The sequence below is a fragment of the Macroventuria anomochaeta genome (genome assembly GCF_010093625.1).
Source record: "Macroventuria anomochaeta strain CBS 525.71 unplaced genomic scaffold BU25scaffold_10, whole genome shotgun sequence".
Lineage (NCBI taxonomy): Eukaryota > Fungi > Ascomycota > Dothideomycetes > Pleosporales > Didymellaceae > Macroventuria > Macroventuria anomochaeta.
Genome location: NW_022985371.1, coordinates 160,679 through 184,007, shown reverse-complemented (window position 1 = coordinate 184,007; position 23,329 = coordinate 160,679). Strand labels below are relative to the sequence as shown.

Genomic DNA, 23,329 nt, shown 5'->3' with positions numbered 1-23,329 from the left:
GACTAATAGGGGTTGACGGATAGGGGCTGTCAATAGGGGTTGACTAATAGGGGTTGACAAAATAGGGATAATAGGGGTTGACAGATAGGGGTAATATGGGTTGACAGATAGGGGTAATAGGGGTTGACAGATAGGGGTAATAGGGGTTGACAGATAGGGGTAATAGGGGTTGACAGATAGGGGTAATAGGGGTTGACAGATGTATAAGGACTGGTTGGCTGCAAGCCGTGTCAGTATGACACCGCACCAGCACCTGCTCCTACGCTGCCTCCGCCCATCAGTTGACCTGAAATGTTACTGGAGATGCAGATCATGCCAGATCCTCCACCGGAAGCTTTCAATTAACAGCATGAGACTTCGACTTGGTTATGTTGCAGTAGTTGCAATGAATGAAGGTGTACCCGCGCAAGGCAGTAAGTCAGGGGGGAACCGCGCGAAGCAGCAAAATCAGTGTATTGTGTTGTTCTTGTTGTTCTGTGATTGCCTCTTACCGGACCATCAGGGTCTGTTTACATGATGTATCTGTCATTCAGACAGAGGTAGAAAGTGCTTGTTGGAAAGAGAAAGAACACTGCACCAAAACACGTGGTACACATGACCTCTTTACTCCATAAACTGTCACAGGTTAAAACGTGTACCTACCAGACCCACCAGCTCCGGCACCTGCACCTGCACCTGCGCTACCACTGTTAAAGCCTGTTCCGGTCCCAGTGCCTGTTCACTTCCGATCCCATTAGGGCAGCTGCAGTCTTTGTCTCCACTATCGTGGCCCCAGAGTGGCCATGTTTGTTTGTGCAGCGTCGAGTCATCAGTAAGGTAGGTGATTTCTAAACCATCGAGGGCTTGTTTGAAGAGGGCGTTGCGGTCTGAGAGATCGATGGTATCGGTAGCGGTCGAGATAGCAGATGCGGCGAGAGTGCAGGTGATGATCAAGAGAGGGTTTGCTGAGGTTGGGAGATACATATTGATGCTGGTAATAGATTGATTGGAAGATAGTAGAATGAGATGTTTGTAGATTGCCACTTGGTGGCTGAGGCTGGCTCATGATGATGATGATAATGATGTTCTCGTGCATATGCTAATATATATAACGTACTGTACAAGCGAGTCGCGCATACAAGCGAGTCGCGCACCCCACCAACTTTGCCCACCTCTTTGAGCGTATAACTCAACCACAATATAAAGCAGTATATAGATATCAATATGGTAGATTAAGCAGTGTCTACATTATCCTTTTTACATGTCCGTGAGTTGTGCCCAGGCTCTCTGCACTTTGTACAGCGTGCCAGAGCCTGGCGGCTTAGGCCCGGTCGCTCTCCACCTTGACACTCTTCACGAGCAATCTGCTGATCAGCCTCACGTTGAGCAATTATATCCTCTCCAGTTCTCTTTGTTAAGACTCCTTGCTTCTGTATACGCCTTTTCTTATGCTGCTTTCGCTTTGACACTGCATCGTTGGCTCTCTCAAGGCTAGTAATCCGATCGCGCATAAGCTCAGCTGAGAGCATCATCACCTCTGCTCCTTTCTTAAGCTGGTTAATTGCTTCAATGATTGAAGCTGGCGATGAGCTCTTGTGCTTTCTTACTCGCTCACGAATTAATGTTGATTGGGCCTCAAGCTCATGTACGTTGCTTGGTGTACGAGCCTGCCAGACAGCCTCTGGCAGAGCAGCTGGAGTAGGCGTACGCAGCTGGACGTCCAGCTTCAACAGAACAGCGCCTGGCTGGAGAGGCACAAGGCCTGCGCCTTGAAAGGCTGAGCAGATATTAGCTGTTGTAAACGCGCTATCAAAGGCTGCCTTAAAGGCTGGCAGGAATTCAAGCTTTGTGATGTGGTTGATGTAGTGGCAGATTAGAGCCTCAATCTTGCGGCTGTACGCGCGCTTCAGCGGCGAGAAGCAGCCAACGTCAAGCGGCTGCAGCAGATGGGATGAGTGAGGCGGCATACAGAGCGTGTAGATATTGTTCTCCTTGCAGAGCTCCTCAAACTCAAGAGAGTGGTGGCTCTTGTGGCCATCAAGAATAAGCAGCCTACGCGCGCCAACTACCTTGCCCTCTGTATGCTTGATAAAGTGCTTCAGCCACTCAACTCCTAGCTCATTGTTTGTCCAGCCATTGTCGCTAACTGCGATTGCCCAGTCGTGCGGGATTGCTGCCTCTTCGTACCAGGCAGACAGGTGATACTGGCCAGCAAAGATGAGAAACGGTGGAATTGGCCAGCCAGCGGCGTTGATTGCAGCAATCACTGTCACCCACTCACGGTCACCAGGCTGGATAGCCTTTGGCCTGCCTCTTCTCTCTGACCCTGTCACAACGAGCTGAGTCGTGATCTTGCCCATCATAAAGCCAGCCTTGTCAAAGTTATAGACGTCCTCGTCACAGATACCCCACTTGGCCTTTGTCCGCTCTACAAGCTCAAACCAGCCTTGGATAAGGACAGGATCCTCACACAGAGCTCTCTGCCTATCGTACGGCCGATTAAAACGCGTCGTAAGACTGTCTGTACGCTTGACAAAGTTGCGTGGCCAGTGGATGCCAATGCAACCTGCATCGCGCGCAGCAAGCAGCTTATCAGCCATATCACGTACAGCTGCGTACGTAGGCGCAAATCCACGAGAATCCAGATCCAGTATATAACATGTAATCACCTCCTCTTCTAGCTGGGTAAGCTTCCTTGAGTTGGGCTGGCAATCGCATCGTGCAGGCTTCCCAGCGCGTCGGTCGCGTAACGTAGTTTCAGCAACCTTAAAGGCTGCAGAAGCGCGTTGATTACTCTGTATTTGACGTGTATTGAGAGATGAGATAGCAAGCTGAATATCTGCTTCATTTGATAGCGATTGGGTAACGTTGCGTGGAGCCATTGTACGATGAGATAGGAGAGGTGGGCAAAGTTGGTGGGGTGCGCGACTCGCTTGTATACGCGGCTCGCTTGTAATCTACGTTACACTTTCATCATTAACTCGATTCTTATCTATTCCATAATATCAAAATATGTCATATTGCACAGCTTCGCACCAGTATCTGAACCAGATGATTACCAGCAGATCTTACCAATCTGTCTGTACTATGCGATCGAGCTGTCGCCGGAAGAGATGATGGCATAGCTTCAAAGTGCATAACGATTGACTCGCTCAGACGAACATGTTTGCACTGGGGTCCGCACTGGATTGAACGACCAAGAAGGAGCATGCTTGTCACGTCAACGCTTGTCAAGAGAATATGACGTTTAGGTTCTCTACTTTGTGTGGTAGCATTGTAGGGTGCATTGACTCCAAGATAATCATAAACAAACCTGTAGAGATGGCTCGTCAATCAGGTGCACGGCCGCAATCTACCCGTTGGTAGTCTCGAGCTCAACTGTCACGTTTTGGGAAGTCTAAGCGATAATTTAGCCGGAAGGTTGCCGATTGGATGGGATCGTGGGACATGCAAGTTGACTTGAGGATGCTGTTTCGGATTCTTAGCACAAGGCGTCGAGTTGGATAACTGCTGATCCAGGAGAGCAGTCGCTATTTGTGAAGAAGACCCAGCATTGTTACATAGGCATTACTCATGGATACAATGATCCTATACCAGCTTCTCGTCCCCTTTAGCCTTCTTCTTCTTATACTCGTCATACCTAAACCCAACTTCTTCCAATGTCCGCGTCTCGAATCTCTTCTCACCAAGCTTGCCGAATGCTTGCCGTATCGCAGGAAAATTCTCACGGCACCAAAACTCCCACTCTCCCCACACTGGCGGAATCATGCCTTGTCCCTCGTTACTCAAATCGTCCTTGCGAGGAGCACTCAGAGCCCACTTGGACAGCTCATTGATGTTCTGACCGTCTTTCGGAAAGGGTAACAAGTGGAACCTCCTCCCATCACCGGCTTCAGCTTTCTGCTCGTCTTCCCATTTCTCCATTTCCGCAAGAGATGGGAGCGATAGTCGGCCAGAGTACACGCGTGCTAGAACTGCAGCTTGTGCTTCTGCAGTTGGAAAGGGTATCACCCTTTGCGGTAGTGCGAGGAAAGATAACGTCGGCTTTGGTGCGTAGAAGAGGTGTTTGTATGTGTGATTGACGTGGCTTCCATCGGTGATCAATTTCGGTCTGACATCCTCCAGAAACGGGAGACTGTAGAAGTAGCCTGTGGCAAAGACGATGGCGTCGATGTCGTTCTCAATCGTGCCATCTTCGAACTCTACACCTCGCATCTCCGGATTGAACCGCTCGATCGGTGGCAGCTCGCGGCGCCGCGGGTCCGTAGGTGTTGCGCTGACAAACAGGTTCGTGGACTTACTAGACCAGAGAAGCGGAAGTGTACAATGCTCGGCGATTTGGTTCGAGATGTCGGCGCCGGAGGCGGAGTTGCCCACTACGATTACCTTTTTGCCAATGAACTCCTCTGGCCGGCGGTAGTACTTTGAATGCGAGATTAGACCTGGGTAAGCCTTGTTCCATTCTGCAATGTTGAAGATGTCAGGAATGTAGGGCGTGATGAAATGGCCGTTCGCTACCACTACGGCATCGTATATCTCTGTCGTGGTGGTAGAGGTTTGCAAATGTCGAGATGTTACAGACCATGAACTGGCTGAGTCGTCGCTTGTTGGAGTGACATTTGTGACTTGAGTAGTGTAGCGGACTGTATATTGAACATCTCTGCCGTAGTCCTCGATGTACTTGAGCACTGTCTGGTGTTTGGGGAAGAGCTGACTATCTTGAGGCCAGTCGAGGTTCTTGAACCCCATCAAACCTCGGGGGATGTTCGTCTCAAGCCTTTCATACATTGGAGACACGAACGTTGGATCCTTCGAAGCAGGGTTCGCACCATTAATGCCAGTAGTAGTGTGTCCGTTGGCCAATCCTTGCTTCCAGATAGGATCCTGGTTCTTTCCCGATGGGTTTTTTTGGGGAACCGTGAACAAGTCCTCGTCTCTTTCTTCAGAAGTGTAGTTCCAAATGCCGCCATCTCTCGGACGCTGCTCGAACAATACGATATTGGAAAACGCCTTCTCTGCACGCAAGTATCTGTTACCGTCAGCTCCTAGCTTTAAAGTAAGATCAAATGACATGCTTTGCGGCTACCAAGCCAGAAGGGCCTGCACCGATGACAGCTATGCTCCTGGCCCTCAAAGACAACTTTTCAGATGACGGCGCTTCGAAGTCGCCCATGTCTGGTGGCGAAGGAAAGATTGTAGCTAGGATGCAGCTACAGAACGGTCTAGAGTATCACGAGAAACAGAGAAAACAGAAGATCAAGGAAACGAAGGCAGAAGAGTCAACAGCAGAATCTACCATGTCGACATCAACGCCAAGGGAAGTGGCATGAGTGAGCGATGGTCGGCGTGGATCGGAATTGCGTCGGAACGAGCGGGGCTGGTCAATGCTTTCTTCCTTCTTCGGCAAGTATAACCGTGACATCACTGACGCGTCCCAACCTTCGAGCTTCATTCGACATCACGAAACACGACCGAAGCGAGAAGTGAGAGTTGGCCTCTTGTCATTAGCGGACAATACGACAGGAGCTATACACTACTAACTCCAATGCTACGCACACTGCGCGCTGCGCGCTTTCCATCACCGATCCTCTTAACACGCGCCTTCTCCACACATACCGCAAGAATGGCACCTCTCCGGATAGGTTTTGTGCCTGAGCACTTCTCAACACCACTCGAGTTTGCCAAGAAGCACTATAATCTGCACTCGCAACTCCTTCCATTTCCTTCAGGCACCGGGCACATGGTCACCGCGCTGCAGAACAATGAAATCGATGTCGGTGTTGGTTTGACAGAAGGATGGATTGCCGCATTGGGCAAGGCACAGTCTGCGAAGAAAGACGCTGGTTTCCGCATCGTGGGCACATACGTTGAGACACCTTTATGCTGGGCGATATCTAGTGGTACAGAAAGGGAGGACGTCAAGAGTATAGAAGATCTAAAGGGCAAGAAGGTGGGTGTGAGCAGAATAGGAAGCGGAAGCTATGTCATGAGCTTTGTCCTGGCGGACCAGCAAGGCTGGCTCCAGAAAGGCGAGTCGCCGTTTCCAGTGGAAGTGCTCAACACATTCTCGAATCTGAGGGACGGGGTGAACGACAAGACGGCAGATTTCTTCATGTGGGAGCACTTCACATCCAAGCGGTATTACGACAATGGTTCGATCAAGCGCGTCGGCGAGATATATACGCCATGGTCAAGCTGGAAAATCGTTGCTGCTAACGCACTGCTGAACCCGGAGAACTGGAGTCATGGTACCAACGCTACTGCGCCGCCACTCAAGGAAGAGCTGGAAGATGCCCTGGTCAAGATCAACAAGGGCATCAAGCACTTCGAGAAGAACCAGGAAGAAGCGGTTAAGTACATAAGCACGAAGCTCGACTACTCCGAAGAGGACGCGAGGGAGTGGCTGAAGACAGTACAGTTCGCGAAAGACGTCAGAGGCGTGGATCAGAAGGTGGTTGATAAGACTGTGAACATCTTGCAAAAGGCGGGTGTACTGGACGAGAAGGCCGATCCGCCAGCTATGATTGCACTGTCGAGATAGTCAACAAAAATCCTCAGTGACCGGTACCTCCAATTGTTGTTCTTCGCTCTTCCAAGAACTATTTGCCACCCTACGCGTATTCGACTCCTCTTGCTTGTCTAGACGCCATGCTCACTTCGAACCACCTACGGCGCCCGTCACGATTACCTGTATATGGCACACAAGCAAATCTGCGAGTTGCGCGCACAGACCAACATCGCGAACGGTCTAGAAGCACAGAAACCCGCTTCTGGACTCACATTTGTCGGGCGCTCCGTATTACTACTACTACATAAAATCCTCGTTCCAAGTCCACGTTTCCGCAGCTGCGCTTCTTGTTCTCCTCGTCGATTGCGTTGTTCTTACCAAGCACATTCGCATCATCCATTGTGTACGTCCTCGTCTCTTATCATGGGTGCCACGCAGTCCATTCCAGTTGTCGGAGAGGTTGTCACAGTCGTGGACGCAGCAAGTCGCACCGTCGCAGCCGGCGCTTTGGCAGCAGCGGGGCAGTCTGACGCAGCCAAAAAGATGATTGACAGTGCTGGCGAGACCTTTGTCACCTACTCCGAACGCAGCGTAATCACCAGCAACATTCGACGCGCCTTATCCGACGATCAGGAAAGTGAAAGACTACTCAATATGCAAAAGGATGCATGGACGACACTCGGGGAGAACACGCCGGTGGTTGGTCACGTTGTGGGTGTTGTTCGGTACGCGCAAGGGGATACCGAAGGTGGGACCCGGTGCATGCTCAATGCAACACGAACAACCGCTATCGTTGGGGCGACTGCTGTCAGTGGCGGAAGTGCGCTCATTGTGGGAGGCGCTGCTGTTGGAGCAGCGTTGGCGTACGATGGTATTGCCACGGGGGTGCAGTCTGGCATAACGGGTGACTTTAAACCGGTTGGCCTCATGGATGGCATCACAAACGCAGCAAAATCTTGAGCATGACGTCGGAACCCTGCAACATGCGGCTCTTTCGAGGCCTAATAGTGGTCACACTCCAGCTTGCGATTATGAGCATGTCTCTCGAACGTTGTTCCAGTGCCGAATTGAATACGGATCATCGAGGGTGCATACCAGGACAGACGAACCCAGGATCCTGCGAGGCACAGCGACGATGAACATAGTATTTGATGGTCACATAAGACTCACCGGGCCAAGAAGAGATATTTAAACGGGCGTGATGGTGCTTCGTTGTCAGATTGCAATTGATGTGCTCACATCATCGCCATCGTTTTCTCCCACCTGACAGCATACACACTTGTATCACCACAATGGCAAATTTTCTTCCTCGCAGTCCCTCATATCAGTCTGCCAAAGTCAACTCATATTCAACGTCAAACTATATTCATCGTACCTGCCCGCTATGTCCATTTTTACCATCTCAGCGTTTTCGTCGCGTAGTTTTACTACCGCAACTCATTCCGCTCGAGCTCTCTCAGAAGCTGACGATATCGAACTATCTGTCTCTCTTCGAATTCCTTCTTAAGTTTTCGACATGCTAACTGAACTCCACGGTGTCATGATGTGACGGTTTATGGAGTAAAGAGGTCACGTGTGTTGGTGCAGTGCTCTTGCCCGTTTCAACAAGCACCTCTTGCTCTTGACTGCACAAGACATACATCATGTAAACAGACCTTTATGATGGCTGGGCGAGAGGCAACTTCCCCAGATTTGTAGGACCTCAGCACGCAGCTGGTTACACGTCAGCTGGACATTTTCGAAGGCTGTTGCCCCAGTTCCGTCGTGCTTGTACCAACAACAATGTGGTAAAATGATTCTTGAGAAAATTATGTCCCGCAGCGCACGTGGAAGAGTAATAAGAGAAGAGATTTTAGATTAACCTCAAAGGCACATGTCGGAATGCGGTATTTTTGGTGTTTTGGTGTTGAACGAAGTTTGCTAATAACCGCATAGAAAAAGACTTGTTACGGTACCGGCCAGTCGGTAGACCTGAGGTTGCACACATCCGACTATCCTGGACTAGCATGTTTCAGGTCAGGTATATGGTCGTCTTCTCCTAGCTAGATAGCAACTCAGCGCAGTATTCCATCGACCCGATAGTCCTACGCTATCGTTTATCGTAACTATCAGTATATCGCAGTGGCCTACACCGCCACAAGACTTCTATCGCTACCTCCTACCCTTGGTTGCGCATGTTTCGTTCGCGGAACAATAGACCACTACTCACATAAGTCTGGATATCCTTGTTGCACCAATCTATCTAGCACTTCTAGTCTTTCAATTCACAGCTGATGGCATGTCAGCTGAACACTCGCAAGACCTTTTGATTCCATGATTCTGTGCATCTGCCAACCACAGTAGTGGAGTATGACATTCGCAAGAACAAGGTCGCGCATTTCACGTGGTAGGGATATGAGCGAAATCATCGGTAGATGGAATAAGCTCCGCATGGGGCAAGCAGAGTTTTGTTCGTGATTGCAGTTTGCCAATGATATCAGGATCGGACACATCATGATTTCGGTGGAGTGAGTCTGCCCGTACTTTGATTGCGCAACCATGTATCCCGCTTATGATCATAGTAGAGAGACACTTTTGACCAGTCAAGCTTCGTGACTTATCATCTCACCAAATGCGCTTCGCGAGGCTTCCTGAATGCCTTCAAACAACAGCCAATTCGTGCTTTGTTTCTAGGGGCTTCTTCTTCCTTTGGTGAGGGCCTTGTTGTTGAAGTGAACTGGATCAGTTCCACTGCCATGCTTGTGCAGATTATCTAGAGCCGGGAGCATCTCGGCGCGCAGCTGATGGCATGTAAGTCGGACGTTCAGTGTTCTCCAGGCTAGCCACCCATAGCATTTTTGAGAATCTGAGGTCTCCCTTTGAATCTGGCAGGAGCTCTAAAGAGATCAACAAAACTACAATAGCCACGTCAATGCAGCCATGTCCTTGCCTCAGTGACTTCCACCCTGAGCTGACAGCATACCAGCTAGACATTCGTTGCTTTCGGAACACTCTGGTAGTGATAACCAAGGAGGACATAATGGAGGATCAGGTCGCGTATGTCGCGCGGTAGGGAGAGGAGATGACATGAATTAGATGATACTGCACTGCGGAGTGTGTGCTGTTCACGTCGTGATCTCTAGCTTTTATGTAGTACTAAGGTTTGGTACAATTCGCATGATTCTAACAATCCTTGGGAGTAGAGGGAAGTATGAACTTGAATGGTTTCTGAATCATGCTCGGAACCGTCCTCAAACGCCAGGCTCCCTAAGCTTAGGAATGTTGTACAGTCTCCTAGCCGTCAGACGCTCCATTCTCTGTTTCATTTGCCACGTACCCAGTCTCCATCTTTGGTCCGATGGATTCAAGCGATCTAGCCTATTGACCCTTCCTTCCTCACCAAACCTTCTCTCCAACGTGATCCAGCTCTCCCGGTGCATACCACAAGAGCCTTGTACGTGCCCTCAATCTCGTGGCGCAGCTGGCGATAAGCTAACGAGGATGAAATTGAAACTCTATAAGCTCTTCTAGGATCATGTCGCGGAGCTCACAGGGGATGATGTGTGGAGACTGCATTGATGGAACAGGAACTATGCCTGTTCGAGCAGTCCACCGGTGGTTCTTTGACAATTTTGGTGGACCAGTGTCGGAGTCTAGTCAACTGGCCTGCTGGAGCTTCCTCGAAGATGCCGCTCTCTCAAAACACAGACCTTCTTAGTACTTTAGAGGTTTAGCGCCCCAGACACTCGGCTCCGAATTGTTCATTGTGCATCTGACCTCGGTAAAGTAGAGTTCACGTAGGTGCAGAGCCAAGTTCCGCACCTTCTGGATCCTCGGTATCTCCTGTCCGGTCGGCAGCTTCTTTGCAGCCCAGGCAGGGAAGACACCGCAATCGTAGCCCCTCTGCTGGATAGTCTCCCCTTAAACCTTATCAATGGACAATTGACCCTGGGAGGGAGGACGATAGAGTCCGACAAGCTCCAAGAACATGTGCAGGATGTCGGTATAAGGCCGGGTCGCGTTGTGACGTTGCGCGTTGTTGCTGAATAGGTTGAAGACAACAATGTCCCATGAGTATATGGAAGTTGATATGACCACGACAAGAACAAAGTGTAAGCCTGTGGGGATGGGTTGCTGCAGTGTCGGGAGGCAGCACTATCAACGCTGACGATGTTGGGTTGAACCTTTGTGATAGATTCTTGTGAAATCCCAGTAAGTGGGCATTGATGCCCAGTTTCGAGCGCTTGGAGAACACTGTTTCGGTGGGCTCATTCAGCGTAACGTCAGCACCAGATCGTGTAGCGTCGTAAGATGGTCGGTGTCATCAGACACGTCTCTTTCGTGACTGAACAACGCGATTGCATCGTCTGGAACAACACGATTGTATCGTCTGGAACAACACGGCCATTCTTCGTTTTTCCCTCTAGAGGAGGCGCATCTGGTGCAACGGTGATCTTCTTCGAAGATCCGCTCGGAAGGGACAATGCCTCCACCCCCGGCTGGTGTATGCAAGTGCTGAGATCGGCCCGCTTAGAGAAGACTGATTCGGTGCGTCGAGACAGCGATTTACACAGATGGTCTGGGGCAACGCCTTCTGGAAAGCCCTCCATTATTGCCAGACTGTGGCTACGCTCTGAATTCTGAGATCTTGTGGGTCCAGCGGCGTATTGTCAGTGGTCATTTCGTTCCCAGATTTTCTCCAGCCTTTGGGAGTTCTGCGAGCTGCGTTGTCAGCCATCTGCTGCGGTATCAATCGGTCCGTATAAGGCCTGATTATCCCTACTCAGACTATTCTGAGCTAGTATGTTTCAGGACCAGCATGTATTGTCTTCTCCTAGCTAAATAACAACTTAGTGCAGTATTCATCGTATTCTACAAGTGGCCTACGCCGCCACATCATCGAGTCGGCGGCTTCATTTTTGTTCGGGGACTGAGAGCACAAGATGTTGTACTTTCCGGTGGTATCCGCGTTCCAAGTGTCCAGTTTTGAACCACCCATGACACATCAGATCCCCGCAATGTACAGGGAACGAAGCGTCGATGCTAGCTGGAGTGTCCATCCTGACTCGGGATCAGTTGTTTCGCGAGTAGCAGTTTGGCTGTACATATCGTTCCTTGAATGGCTTGTTGATAATGATCGACCTCGATGAGGAGTGCTCAGCAGGGAATGGCGTAGACCGCTTCCTGTAGTCAAAGCCTCTCGCAGGACCTCAGTTGTATGCGTTTGAGGAAGAGTCGTCTCCCGGTTTGACAAACGCCTCACCGAGTGTTTTGCAGAATTGCCAGCTGCAGACACTCCATGCGTCTTTTGCCGGCACCGCCGTGATGCGTCGTCATCTGGAAAGGACAACAACATTGTGCAAGGCTTCACATCGGGGCCGTTGAGGGTGGTGGGCGCTCATGTGGAGGATGATAGCGTGATGGAAGGTGAGGTGAGGTGGGATGTGCTAGCACGCCTCGTGGCGAGGTGAGCGATAAGAAAAGAGCAGATGAACATTTACTTTGTATGTGACTTCGAGGTCGTAGGTGAAGGCGAGGACGTGGACAGATATTCACATTCAGTCGGTGAGAACCTCTGGTGTTAGGGCTGGCGTGGCAGAAAGCAATAAAACTTGGTTTGAGGCTGTCGAGAGATGGTGCAACAGTAAAAGCAGCGCAGCAAAGCAACTTGAGTATTTGTACAGGTGTATTAGCGGTTTTTTGAACCGCGCCGTGATGTACTGAGGGTCTCCAGGAGATCGTCTTGATCACCAGAAGAGCTGCCGGAGAGTCTGGAAGGACGCAGGTAGACTATCATCGTTAGATCGCGGTGAGATGTGGGGTATCTTGCATTCAATCTTTGATCATCACTCTCTACATGCACTGCTTCTTCTTCGTCATCAGCAGACGACCAGTTACAACATAGATCTACGTACCTCCAGCGTGTTACCTGTGAGAGGTCAAACCCGCCCAACCTGAACGCCGCGGCTATGCACAGAAAAGCAGAATCCAAAGTCTCGTCTCATCTGTAACCATGGACTACCGCCTTCCTCGCCCGCCCTGAGCGCCGCCTCCCATTCCCATTCCCTTCATCATATTCATCATCTGCGACATGTCTGGCATGCCGCCGCCCCCTCCGAGGCCACCCATCATGTTCTGAAGCGCCGACATGTCTGGCATCCCGCCCCCTCCAGCCCCGCCACCTCCAAGCATCTTCATCATCGCCGACATATCGGGCATCCCTGCTCCTGCGCCCCGTCCAGCTCCGCCCATGGACTGCATTCGCTTCTGCATAGCGGCCATCTGCTGCTTCTGGTTAAGGCCACCCATGGCGCCCTGAGCTTTCTGCATCCCTTTGTGCATTCCGCCCATGCGCTTGGCCATTCCTGCCATCATCTTGTGCTGTGTGAGCAGCTCCTCGACTTCTCGTACGCTCGTGCCGGATCCACGAGCGATACGGGTCATTCGCGTGGGTTGTTCAATGAACATCTTGCCATCGCTCTCGAGCTCCTTCTCCGTCATACTGTCGCAAATGTAGATCATACGCTTGAGCTTCGTGCTACCCTCCTCGTCGTCCATACCCCCCATCATATTGCTCAGCCCGGGAATCATTCCAGCCATCTTGCTGAGCGGGCCCATCTTCATGATGTTGGAGAGCTGGTCGCGGAGGTCCTTGATGGAGAATTTGCCCTCGACGATGTGCTTCATCGTGTCTTTCTGGTCGAGCTTGAGCGATTGTACGTGTTCGACGAGACCGGCGACGTCACCCATGCCGAGCAGCTTGGAGACGAAGGGCTGGGGGCTGAAACGCTCGAGGTCCAGCATGTGTTCTCCGTTTCCGAGGAAGACGATGGGGGTGTGTGTTGCGGCGACAGCGGAGATGGCACCGCCACCTGCTGCAGCACCGTCGGTCTTGGTGATGATGATGGCTCCGAAGTCTGCTGCGTCCTTGAAGGCGCGGGCCTGCGCTTCGGCTTGTTGACCGATTGTAGCGTCGAGAACCATGATTGTCTGATCGGGCGTAACGGCATTCTGGATCTGGACCATCTCGTCGAAAAGGTCCTGCTCTTGGCTGTGTCGTCCAGAAGTATCCACGATGATGATCTCGAAACGCTCCTTCTTGAACTTCTCCACACCCTCAGCTGCGACGACGACGGGGTCCGTCTCGGTGTGGCTACCGTAGTAAGGGATCTTTGCCTTGGTAGCGTTCTGCTTCAACTGATCGAAGGCACCAGCACGGAAGGTATCCGCGCAGACCAAACACGCCTTGAACCCCCTGGCCTGATACCATCTTGCGAGCTTCGTACACGATGTTGTTTTACCAGAGCCCTGCAGACCAACGAACATGATGACGTTCTGCTTGCCCTTCTTCGGCTTGAAGGGCTCGGCGTGCGGGTCAACGAGCTTGACGAGCTCATCGTAGACGGTCTTCTGGATAAGGCGCTTCTTGTTGACAGCGGGCGCGAGGTTCTTGAAGTCGATTGTGCGCTTGACGGATTGGCGCAGGTTCATGACCAGCTTGATGTTGACATCGGCTTCGACGAGTGCATTGGAGATCTCCTTCAGCATGGCCTCGAAAGCCTTCTCGTCGAGGTTCGGCGACCGTGTGAGGTCAGAAACGGCGGCATTGATGCGCCGCCCGAGATCTTGCAGCACCATGGCGGCGGTTGTGGTATGGTTGACGGGGATGGAAGCGTGTACGTGTGGGTTGCGATGCGGCGATGCGGCGATGCGGCGATGTTTGGTGTTCAGTGGGGAATCGATGGATTGCGGGGCGGGGCCCTTGGCGTTCGGTGAATTGAACCCTGACCGCCGACGCATGCTGGGAAAAAAAGTTCTGGAAGGTATACCTCGAGCGTTTTCCACCACCGAAAGTCACAACACACAGCCACAATGGTGAACACATCGCTCAAGCGCAGACGGACTGAGGCGGAGATGAGGAAGGGGGCGCCGAAGAAGGAAAAAAAGAAGGTCAAGCGTCAGAAGTACTACCACAGTTCGGACGACGAGTCTGGCGACGAGAATGTCGCGACCGATGCGCCCAAGAACTACAAGGCGCCAAGAGAGCAAGAGGCGGAAGAGCCATTCGAGCCGTCAGGTGCAAATGCCGTGGAGCGGAAGCCAAAGCCTCTGAAGTCCGCACTCAAGCCTCCACCCAAGCACAAAATGACAGTACCCGCCAAGGTTGCGGCAGCCGACCCGGCGCACGACTCTTCGCCGAGCGAGGACGAGCTTGCGGACGACGACGACGAGGAGGAGGAGGAAGAAGAGGAGGGGGAGGAAGAGGAGGGAGAAGAGGAAGAATCTGACCTAGAGGCCGAAGCCGACGAATTTGACATTGAAGACTCGGACTCGGACGTCTCGGAAACATCGACGGCGGCTGCGCGCAAAGTGAAGAAGCGCAACGACCCGGACGCTTTCGCAACCTCGATCTCGCGCATCCTCAACACCAAACTTGCATCAACAAAACGCTCCGAGCCCATTCTCGCCCGCTCCAAGGACGCGCAAACGGCCAACAAGGAGCTCGCAGACAGCAAGTTGAACGAGAAGGCGCGGAGACAGATTCTCGCCGAGAAGCGAGCGGCGCGCGAGAAGGGGCGAGTCAAGGACGTCCTGGGCCTGAACGACGCAAGCACCAGCACCGCCGAAGTCACGGCCAAAGAGAAGGAGCTCAGGCGGACAGCACAGAAGGGTGTCATCAAGCTCTTCAACGCAGTGCGCGCAGCCCAGGTCAAGGGTGAGCTAGCAGAGCAGCAGGCCAAGGACCAGAGCATGGTTGGCATGGCGAAGCGCGAGGAGAAGGTCAAGGAGATGAGCAAGCAGGGATTCCTCGACATGATCACGGGCGGGCAAAAGGCGAAGGAGGGGTCTGTTGAAGCATAGCGGGGTGGTGCAGACGGAACGGCGTTTGGGGAAATCTGATGTGGCATTTGATACCAAAATACAAGTCGAAGGTGATGTGCGTACATTTTTCCCCACACGCCGTGAGCCGAGTGCCGTATAGTAGTACAGTTGATGATCCATCCATACACCAGACTGATCCATCCATACACCAGACATATGCCGCCCATATCGTGTCACTATGCAGTCGTCGTGTCGCTATGCAGTCGTAGATGGCTGCGTCTGCTCGCATATCCCTGACAACATGGCCTCTCCCCTCCCGATTACGCTCACTTGAAGTCGCTAGCCTGCAGGTTCCTCGTCATGCTCGGCAGCTTGACCACCAGTCCGTCCAACTCCTTGCTCATCTTCACCTGACAACCCAGTCGTGATGTCTCTGTCAAACCGAACGCCAGGTCCAGCATGTCGTTCTCGTCGTCGTCGGGCTCCTCCATGGCCTCGTACTTTGCTTCGTCCTCGACGATAACGTGGCAGGTCGAGCATGCGCACGAGCCGCCACATGCGCCCTCCATCTCGAGGTCGTTGGCCTGGGCGATGTCGAGCAGGTTGTCGCCGTCGGAGACCTCGAAGGTGTGCGATTGGTTGTCTTTGTCGATGAATGTTATGTGCAGTCTAGATGTCTGTCGGCGAGGAAACAAGTGTAGCGCATAGCTGGACATACTCTTCACCGGACTTTGGCTTGTCGAGGTGCCCGTGGCGGGAGGCGGGACTCGACGAGAAAGGCCTCCGAGCAGCAGCAGCAGCAGCCGCCGCCGCCGCACACACGATGCGCGATGGCTGCTGCGACCCTGGTGCGAGTGACCTCCTCGCCTGTGTAATGCGCTGCAAGGCCCGACTGCTGGATTGACTCGAGAAGCATCTTGCACTGCGCAGGCTCGACGCCGCTGCAAGCTGCTCGGCGCACCGCAGCGCATGTGCAAAGCTCCTCGTAGACGCCATTGTGCAGCACGAAGTAAGGAGACGCGAGTGGAAAGGGGGCCCGGGATGCGTTCAAAAAAAGCTGATACTGCACGAGAATGACAGCGGTAGATCCGAGGCGCTGTGATACGCCCAATGACGCACAGACTGTTGATCGGCGCCGTTGCTTGCAGGGCGCTCCGCTCATCCTGAAAACTCACGGAACGCAAGCGCATCATCGCCCAGCGCCCGCAGACGACGCCGCCACGCACACATCGCTATTCCCCCCCTCACGCCCTCCCTCACGCCCTCCCCTCCCCCTCCTCCCCCTCCTCCTCCTCCTTCCCCCTCCTCCCCTCTCCTGCCCCCTCCGCCCAACATGGCCGACGCGCTGCCCATGTCGCGCGACGCCCCGAATCCCCTCCGACCCTACTACGTCCCGCCGTCGATAGGCCTGCCGCCCGAACTCCCGCCGCAGACCAGCCATGGGTCGTCGGGCGGGCCGCCGCCGTACAGCTCGCGCAGCGCGAACAAGCCCTCGTTCGGCAGCCAGGCACGCGACATCCTGTCCGACCTCGACTACGACAGCTACTTCCCCGGCTCGTCCCCGACCGTCGCCGAGCACGCAAAGAAGCTGCTCGACCAGGCGCTGTGGAACTACACGAGCGTGCTGCTGGCCCAGCCGTTCGAGGTCGCCAAGACTATTCTGCAGGTGCACGAGGCGCGCGGCCAGCTTGCCCCAGGGCTGAGAGTCAGTGGCGACGACTGGAGGAGCAGCGAGAGCGGGCGGCCGGACAGCTTCGCGAGCGGGAAGTACGGCGAGTACCCCTCGGACGAGGAAGAGTCGGACGACGATGCGCCGGGGTACTTCACATCGACTGCGCCAGCACCACACGGCACCCACGGCACCCACGGCACCCACGCCATCCACGGCATCCACGGCCACCGCTTGCCCTCCGCGTCGCGGTCACGATCCCCGCGGAAGAGAGACCAGAGGCACGTGCACAGCCGCTCTCGCTCAGAGACGCCCACACGGCCACCCCAGCCATCCGCCCGCAAGCTCGACCTGAAGCGGGCAGACTCGCTGCTCGAGGTCATTGGCCAGCTATGGCAGAAGGAGTCGGCATGGGGCGTGTGGAAGGGCACAAACTGCACTTTCATCTACAACTTCCTCCTCAAGACCACCGAGAGCTGGTTCCGCAGCGCCCTCTCCGCCCTCCTCAACATCCCCGACCCCGGCACCATGGGCGCTACAGCAAGTGGCATCGGCGGCCTTGACATCATTGACAGCCCCTCCCCGCTCATGTCCCTCGCCGTCGCCGTCGCCGCCACCGCAATCGCAGCCACCGTCCTCGCACCCCTCGACCTGATCCGCACCCGGCTCATAGTCACACCGATTTCCTCCGCCCCGCGCTCCATCTACCCCTGCCTCTCGCTGCTCCCCTCCATATCCATATCCTCAAACATGCTCCCCGCCACACTGCTCCACGCCTGCATACCAACCCTGATCGCCTCCTCGACCCCGCTGCTCCTCCGCTCAACGCTCTCCATCGACCCCATCATCACACCGACAACCTACTCGATCAGCACCTTGCTCTCCTCCACCGCTGAGCTCTTCATCCGGCTCCCCCTCGAAACCGTGTTGCGCCGCGGCCAGGTCGCTGTTCTCCAGGATAACGAGAACCGCCGGCTGGCTGCCGAGTATCGCCAGGAGCCTCAGCGGGCGTCCGCTTCAAACTCGTACTTCAGTGGGTATGAGAGTCAGTACTCTGAGCCTGTGCTCAAGAAACCAGTCGAGGATTCAAGTCTGAGGAGGTTCCATACTATCATCGACCCTGGGCCCTACAAAGGTGTACTGGGTACGATTTGGTTTGTGATGCGCGAGGAGGGCATCACCACGGTGGGTCCGAGTGCGAGCAAGGCGGCTAGTGCGCAGAAGATGGGCTTTCAGAGGCCGATAAGGACGAGGAAGGGGCAGGGTGTGCATGGGCTGTGGAGAGGCTGGAGAGTCGGTGTTTGGGGGTTGGTCGGGATTTGGGGGGCTGCTGCCATGGGCGGTGGCGGTGGTGAGTTCTAGATGAGAGGGAGGGGGCAAGTGCGGTAGAGGGGTGGTGTGCGATGGTATGTGGCTTCTCTCTCTCCCCTACTGTTTGTACGATGTTTGTTTTTGATATCCACGCTCCATTAGCGATATACACGGTCTGGCGTTTTAGGTCGTACATTGTCTATTGTACATGTAGCATATGCATTTCACCTGTACTCCCAACCGAGCCCGTCGTTGAAGAAGGCAAGCCCGAAGTATCCGATCGCTCGGACGTGAACAGAGCAGTAGGCAGACTCAGGCTCGAAGATGCACAATTCGGGCCCCGGGGTTGTCCGCAATGGATGACCAAGAAGCTCGAATCTCGCTTCGTCATGGAGAACGACGTAACCTGGATATGCAACATTGTGCAACCTCTGCCAAGGAGTGTTCACACATTCTTTGCTCTTGTATCATAAGCTCGTCCAACGCCAAAATATCTGACATCAAGGACACTCAGCTTTGGCTCCGACATGCTCTACATGGCCCTGTAGGCGTGCTCATGTACACAGCCATTTGCATGTTTTTCCCTACCCGATCCTTGCCATCCCGCTGTCAGGACCTTGAACTACGACCACGTCGTTGGCACCACGTGCCTGCAAGCGTGGTTGGACACTGATATGGACAACGCAGATATGTGTCCGATGTGTCGCAATACCCTGGGAGTGTACAGCTGGTCCGAGGCGATCAAGCCACTGGCGAATGAATATCGCTATTTCTTCGAAGCGGCCGAGGACTTGACCGGCGCATTGACACCTATCTGGAAGACATAGCGGCTGTGGATGGCGAAGCCTTCCATGACCAAGAGTGGGCGAGATTGTTGTATGACACAAACAAACGGACTAATGCGCTGGATAGGCTAACGCAAGCGTTCGTAGATAAGTTGTCAAGAGTTTCTGGAGCAGCCATGCTAAGCTGCAGGGGAGATAGCACTTGGAAAGCGCGAGTAGATGTTATGGGACCCAGTTGTTCTGTTCACTGAGTGTGAACCACTGTCAAAACACGTGGTGGCCACGTCGCGATGAGAACGGCTGTACTGTTGGACAGGTACAACTCATCAACAGATGGCATGGGCCATTGGGCACAGGTCAGCGCTTGAGCTTCCGGCGACAGGTATTTATTCACTTCTCAACCTGCTTCATACTTGAAATCATCCACAATCCAAAGATACAGCAGATCAACACTTCTCAATCAAACATTCCACAAACCCAAAGACCCGTTTACACTCAAACACATTTCCACACAATCCCACAGAACTGAAATCATGGCCGGAGACGAAGAAAAACCAATCCCCTCCTCCATCCGCCGCAACCCTGCCATCCTCATGCTGCGCGACCGACTAGCCGACGAAGGCGAGGCCCTCCGGCTCAGGGAATTCCACGTGTGTCAGATGGCAGGCTTTACACGGAAGCAAACAGACAGAGCTCTCGAGGAATTCGACGAGAAGTGGGGGGATCACATGCAGGAGGTGCTGGACGCCGAATGCAGGGAACTCATGGCTGCAGTGGAGTTTATTGAGGAGAGGGAGAAGAGGAGAGAGGAGAAGAGGAAAGGGGGGAAGGAGAAGAAGGACGACTCTTGAAGAGACTTGCGAAGGGGTCAGGCCTAGGAGGGGTGCTGCAAGTTGATGATGTTGTGGCTATGGTCAGGCTCATAGCAAACGAAGTAACGCTTGGGATGCGTATACCTAAAGCTTTACTGCGTACACGTGCGTATATGGTTTTTCCACTGACGATGTCGTTTGCTGCTGCTATGGGTAGACAGTGACTTTGCAATCACACAGCTGGACACGCGCCGCTTGTCGAGCATGTCAGAGGCAAACATAGAAGCATAGACAATGGAAAAATCCAATCTCTCAGCTGCTCAATCAGTCGCCAAGGGGAGGACTATAACGGGTGCTACGCGCCAATTCTTCTCGGGTCGAGGGTTTGAGTGAAAGGAGGTTGCATCGCGCTGACCCCTGCTTACTTCACCTTATCCATACACCCCTTCTGATATAAGCATATAACACATACCCTCCCCTTGATTCCACGCATTGACCTTCCGCTCAACTTCGATCTCAACTTCAGTCCACCTCTGCCTGCAACCCTACACCAGCCACCAGCACACCTTTCTCTGTTGGAAGGGGTTATCTTCGTACCAGAAGGAGGTACTATGACATGGCTTGTACCTGCCACCTAACTTTACTAGTACATACACTTTCCAAACATTGGAGATCCTCCGACTCCTAATCAATACAGTTTTACATCAACATTCTCAACCTCTTCAGCGACTATGTCACCGCAGAACAAAGACCTCGCCGCGCTCAAGAAGCTGCTGCAGAGCAAGCAACTTGAGCGAGTGAACTTGAAGAATCTCGAGTACTTCACAAAAAGCACCGAAAACCCCCCTGACGCCCTCGAGTGGTCCAAGATACCGTATTCTTATCCTTCCACATGGAGTGATACAGTGAGCTGCGCGAAGATTTTGGACTCGCACCGCCCACTGAGCTAAGTTCGCAGCCATCTACGGCCAAGAAGTTATCAATTTCGTCAACAATCCCAACAGCACCCGTGTCATCGAGAGGTGCCACATGGTCAACCGACTCCACGGCTGCACCGAAAAGACCGGAAGAAAATTTCTTGCTGGGTAGCACAGGCTTCCTGACAGAGGAAGAAGCCAAGGCTGTGGTTCAGCCCGCTTTTACGGAAGAAGCCTACCAGAAGGAGGATGAGCCTGGCAAGCGCCGCCCGCTTATCGACATCCACAAGCTGGATACTGTCGGCCTGATCCAAGCCAAGTACGTTGATTTGGACGCCGGTATCGTTGGTGAGACAGACAGGAAAGGGTTGAAATCACTCACCGAGAGCTTTGGCCTGGGTTCAGCGGGGTCGTGGTTTTTTGCACGATGCGGAAAATGATGCTCTCCGGACCCTCGTCATCACTTCGCTCTTAGCTCTTAACGAGACGTTGCATCCATTTGCGCCTTCTGGAGGGTGCACGCCAAACACTGTCGAAGTCCGTGACGTTCAGAACATTCTCCGAGCAGCAGCGATTCGGATCAAGCAGGAGTCGAAGTCTGATTGGAAGATCACCAAATTCTGCGATTGATGCGAGGAGCCGGGGCACATTTCTGTTGATTGTACTGCGACTTCTGAGCCTTGTGAGGAGTGTGGCTCTGCCCGTCACCGGGTCTATCGCTGTCTGAAGGGTGTCACGAAGACGAACGAAGCGCAGACTGAGGATGTCGACATGGAGGATGCTTGAGAGTGAAATGGTGTCAGAGACGTACACTGCGTGAGCGAGGTAAAACAAGATACAAAACATCATTACAAGGAGCTTACCAGACTACAATGCAAGTGCAAGCCTGGAGGCTTTCATCGGTTCGATCATACTGAAAACCCATGTTCTCTTCATCCGCACTTACCGAAGGTGACGCTAGCAGCTGCGCGTTCGTCAAACGCAGCTTCTGTCGGACGGTTGACCGCCATAGTAAAAGCTGCAGTCCCACGTGCCCGTTTGTTGACTCAGCTGCAACTACATGTCCGCTCTTCACCTCATCGTTAAGGTCAACAGTAGTGCGATGCCGCAGGCAACGATTCTTGTCCAACGTCGTACTCGACCCTCACAACACCAAGTCACTCCCAGGCCCATCAACATCACACTACCACACGTACCACTATCATCGAATTCCTCCAGGAACACCTATAACATTCACAACAGGCCCACACGCACCACCGAAGCCAACCACGCACCCTCAAAACCTCTCTCGCATCACCTCACCACAACGCTGCCAGCAACATGTCCAGCAGCAGCAGGAGTCCAGCTCACACTACTACGCATCAGCCTCCCATCAAGGTCTATATATGGCGATGCACTGACACGAACTGCCAGCAGATCAACCAGACCAAGCGCGACGAGAACAGCCATTGGTTCAACCGAGCGTGCACCGCCTGCGGCAAGGTGCCGGGCAGAGAAGTCTGTCTTCTCCAAATCATCCTGTCGGTTGACCAAGAGGGGATGGAGAGGGTGGTGAGGAGTCTGTTTGGGCTTGGTGGAGCGTCAAGTGGTGGATCATAGAGGTGGGTGGTGGCTACAAAGCAAGAATGGAGACAACTTGAGAGGGAATGCGCATCTTTGGCGGCTATAATGCATCTGAGTCGGTGGAAATTATTTTTTTGGGCGATCGTGGAGGCCTTCGAGGTTGCTGTCGCAGTGAAGTTTTGCTGGCGGATTGGGATACTTCTCTAAAGCTGACGTCATAGCGTTGGAGATTCGGGCTTCTCAGCAAACAGAGAGAGCCATAAGTTCAGCAACGATACCTGAACAATGTGCGCAAATCAAACTTTTTCTTCTCTCAGAATGTCTGCAAGTTCCATCGCTATCGTTTACTCATCTTACCACGTCGGCCTACGTGACCATCGTGTGGGCGATGGACCGAACCGCATACGCAAACTCGGCCTGATCGAACGGTTGGAAGAGCTAGGCGCCAAGGTCTACGTCGACGAAATCCAACCGGTTGACGAGTTCGAGGGCGAGATAGGGCGAAGCTTTGAGGTCCTACGTCGCACAGCAGTCGCTGTTTCCAAAGCTCGAGCCAACATTTCCTTCCCCTTCATCCTCTCCAATAACACTTGTTGGAGTGGACTTGTACTAGCTTTCTTAGCAAGTAATCCTAGTACTCTCTAGTTGATATTGGATTTGTAAGTTTTCGGCTTCAAGCTGAGCTGCTTTGGGGTTGGCTTCTGCAATAGCCCTGCCTACCATTGGCAAGCACTACGCAGGTGCTTTGTGAAAGAGATTCTGATAGAAGGAGCTGCTGCTGAGCGTTGTAGAAGGCCTGTGAGCTCCGAGGCGTGTTAGGGACTGGATTGGAGACAGCTAAAGCCTGACTGGTTGCTGGGGGAGAAATTGGCCGCCCTGATACTTGTGGTGAGTATAGTACAAGGCCTGGGTTGGGAGCTTATCAGCTAGAACCAATGCTGTTTCCTGTCATTGGCATGTTGTCATGGCGCGCCACGCTAGGC

General features: G+C 53.2%; 10 protein-coding genes across 10 annotated transcripts; 6 read left to right on the top strand and 4 right to left on the bottom strand.

Moving 5' to 3' along the window:
- Positions 1 to 1,211: 1,211 nt before the first annotated feature.
- BU25DRAFT_337646 (uncharacterized protein) lies at positions 1,212 to 1,508 on the bottom strand (the record flags this gene model as incomplete). The annotated part of the gene is made up of 1 exon (XM_033702685.1): positions 1,212 to 1,508. One exon carries the CDS (start codon positions 1,506 to 1,508, stop codon positions 1,212 to 1,214), a length of 297 nt encoding a protein of 98 aa, XP_033563453.1.
- A 1,932-nt stretch (positions 1,509 to 3,440) lies between these two features.
- On the bottom strand, positions 3,441 to 5,152 carry BU25DRAFT_438806 (FAD/NAD(P)-binding domain-containing protein; the record flags this gene model as incomplete). The annotated part of the gene is made up of 2 exons (XM_033709080.1): positions 3,441 to 5,008; positions 5,055 to 5,152. 2 exons carry the CDS (start codon positions 5,150 to 5,152, stop codon positions 3,568 to 3,570), a joined length of 1,539 nt encoding a protein of 512 aa, XP_033563452.1. The 3' UTR covers positions 3,441 to 3,567.
- Positions 5,153 to 5,414: 262 nt separating this feature from the next.
- BU25DRAFT_18864 (periplasmic binding protein-like II) lies at positions 5,415 to 6,838 on the top strand. Its single transcript, XM_033700982.1, has one exon. The coding sequence runs from the start codon at positions 5,525 to 5,527 to the stop codon at positions 6,518 to 6,520; it is 996 nt and encodes a 331-aa protein (XP_033563451.1). The 5' UTR covers positions 5,415 to 5,524; the 3' UTR covers positions 6,521 to 6,838.
- On the top strand, positions 6,839 to 7,556 carry BU25DRAFT_18865 (uncharacterized protein). The gene has a single exon (XM_033700983.1). It carries the CDS (start codon positions 7,156 to 7,158, stop codon positions 7,393 to 7,395), a length of 240 nt encoding a protein of 79 aa, XP_033563450.1. The 5' UTR covers positions 6,839 to 7,155; the 3' UTR covers positions 7,396 to 7,556.
- Positions 7,557 to 12,287: 4,731 nt separating this feature from the next.
- BU25DRAFT_409157 (signal recognition particle protein) lies at positions 12,288 to 14,539 on the bottom strand. The gene has a single exon (XM_033705992.1). It carries the CDS (start codon positions 14,264 to 14,266, stop codon positions 12,485 to 12,487), a length of 1,782 nt encoding a protein of 593 aa, XP_033563449.1. The 5' UTR covers positions 14,267 to 14,539; the 3' UTR covers positions 12,288 to 12,484.
- BU25DRAFT_430083 (Rrp15p-domain-containing protein) lies at positions 14,339 to 15,328 on the top strand (the record flags this gene model as incomplete). Its single annotated transcript, XM_033708587.1, has 1 exon — positions 14,339 to 15,328. The coding sequence occupies one exon, from the start codon at positions 14,339 to 14,341 to the stop codon at positions 15,326 to 15,328; it is 990 nt and encodes a 329-aa protein (XP_033563448.1).
- Positions 15,329 to 15,621: 293 nt separating this feature from the next.
- On the bottom strand, positions 15,622 to 16,075 carry BU25DRAFT_298545 (electron transfer protein; the record flags this gene model as incomplete). The annotated part of the gene is made up of 2 exons (XM_033701954.1): positions 15,622 to 15,958; positions 16,008 to 16,075. Coding segments are annotated over 2 exons (405 nt in total), but the record flags the coding sequence as incomplete, so codon positions are not given.
- Positions 16,076 to 16,640: 565 nt separating this feature from the next.
- BU25DRAFT_337706 (mitochondrial carrier) lies at positions 16,641 to 18,320 on the top strand (the record flags this gene model as incomplete). Its single annotated transcript, XM_033702688.1, has 2 exons — positions 16,641 to 18,003; positions 18,037 to 18,320. 2 exons carry the CDS (start codon positions 16,641 to 16,643, stop codon positions 18,318 to 18,320), a joined length of 1,647 nt encoding a protein of 548 aa, XP_033563446.1.
- A 3,365-nt stretch (positions 18,321 to 21,685) lies between these two features.
- On the top strand, positions 21,686 to 22,485 carry BU25DRAFT_18812 (uncharacterized protein). The gene has a single exon (XM_033700980.1). It carries the CDS (start codon positions 21,844 to 21,846, stop codon positions 22,336 to 22,338), a length of 495 nt encoding a protein of 164 aa, XP_033563445.1. The 5' UTR covers positions 21,686 to 21,843; the 3' UTR covers positions 22,339 to 22,485.
- Positions 22,486 to 22,664: 179 nt separating this feature from the next.
- On the top strand, positions 22,665 to 22,991 carry BU25DRAFT_420131 (uncharacterized protein; the record flags this gene model as incomplete). Its single annotated transcript, XM_033707985.1, has 1 exon — positions 22,665 to 22,991. The coding sequence occupies one exon, from the start codon at positions 22,665 to 22,667 to the stop codon at positions 22,989 to 22,991; it is 327 nt and encodes a 108-aa protein (XP_033563444.1).
- Positions 22,992 to 23,329: the final 338 nt, after the last annotated feature.

Bases quoted from the DNA above. Each gene is read 5' to 3' on its own strand.
- BU25DRAFT_18864 (XM_033700982.1), top strand. From the start codon at position 5,525: ATGCTACGCACACTGCGCGCTGCGCGCTTTCCATCACCGATCCTCTTA.
- BU25DRAFT_18865 (XM_033700983.1), top strand. From the start codon at position 7,156: ATGGACGACACTCGGGGAGAACACGCCGGTGGTTGGTCACGTTGTGGG.
- BU25DRAFT_409157 (XM_033705992.1), bottom strand. From the start codon at position 14,266: ATGCGTCGGCGGTCAGGGTTCAATTCACCGAACGCCAAGGGCCCCGCC.
- BU25DRAFT_18812 (XM_033700980.1), top strand. From the start codon at position 21,844: ATGTCCGCTCTTCACCTCATCGTTAAGGTCAACAGTAGTGCGATGCCG.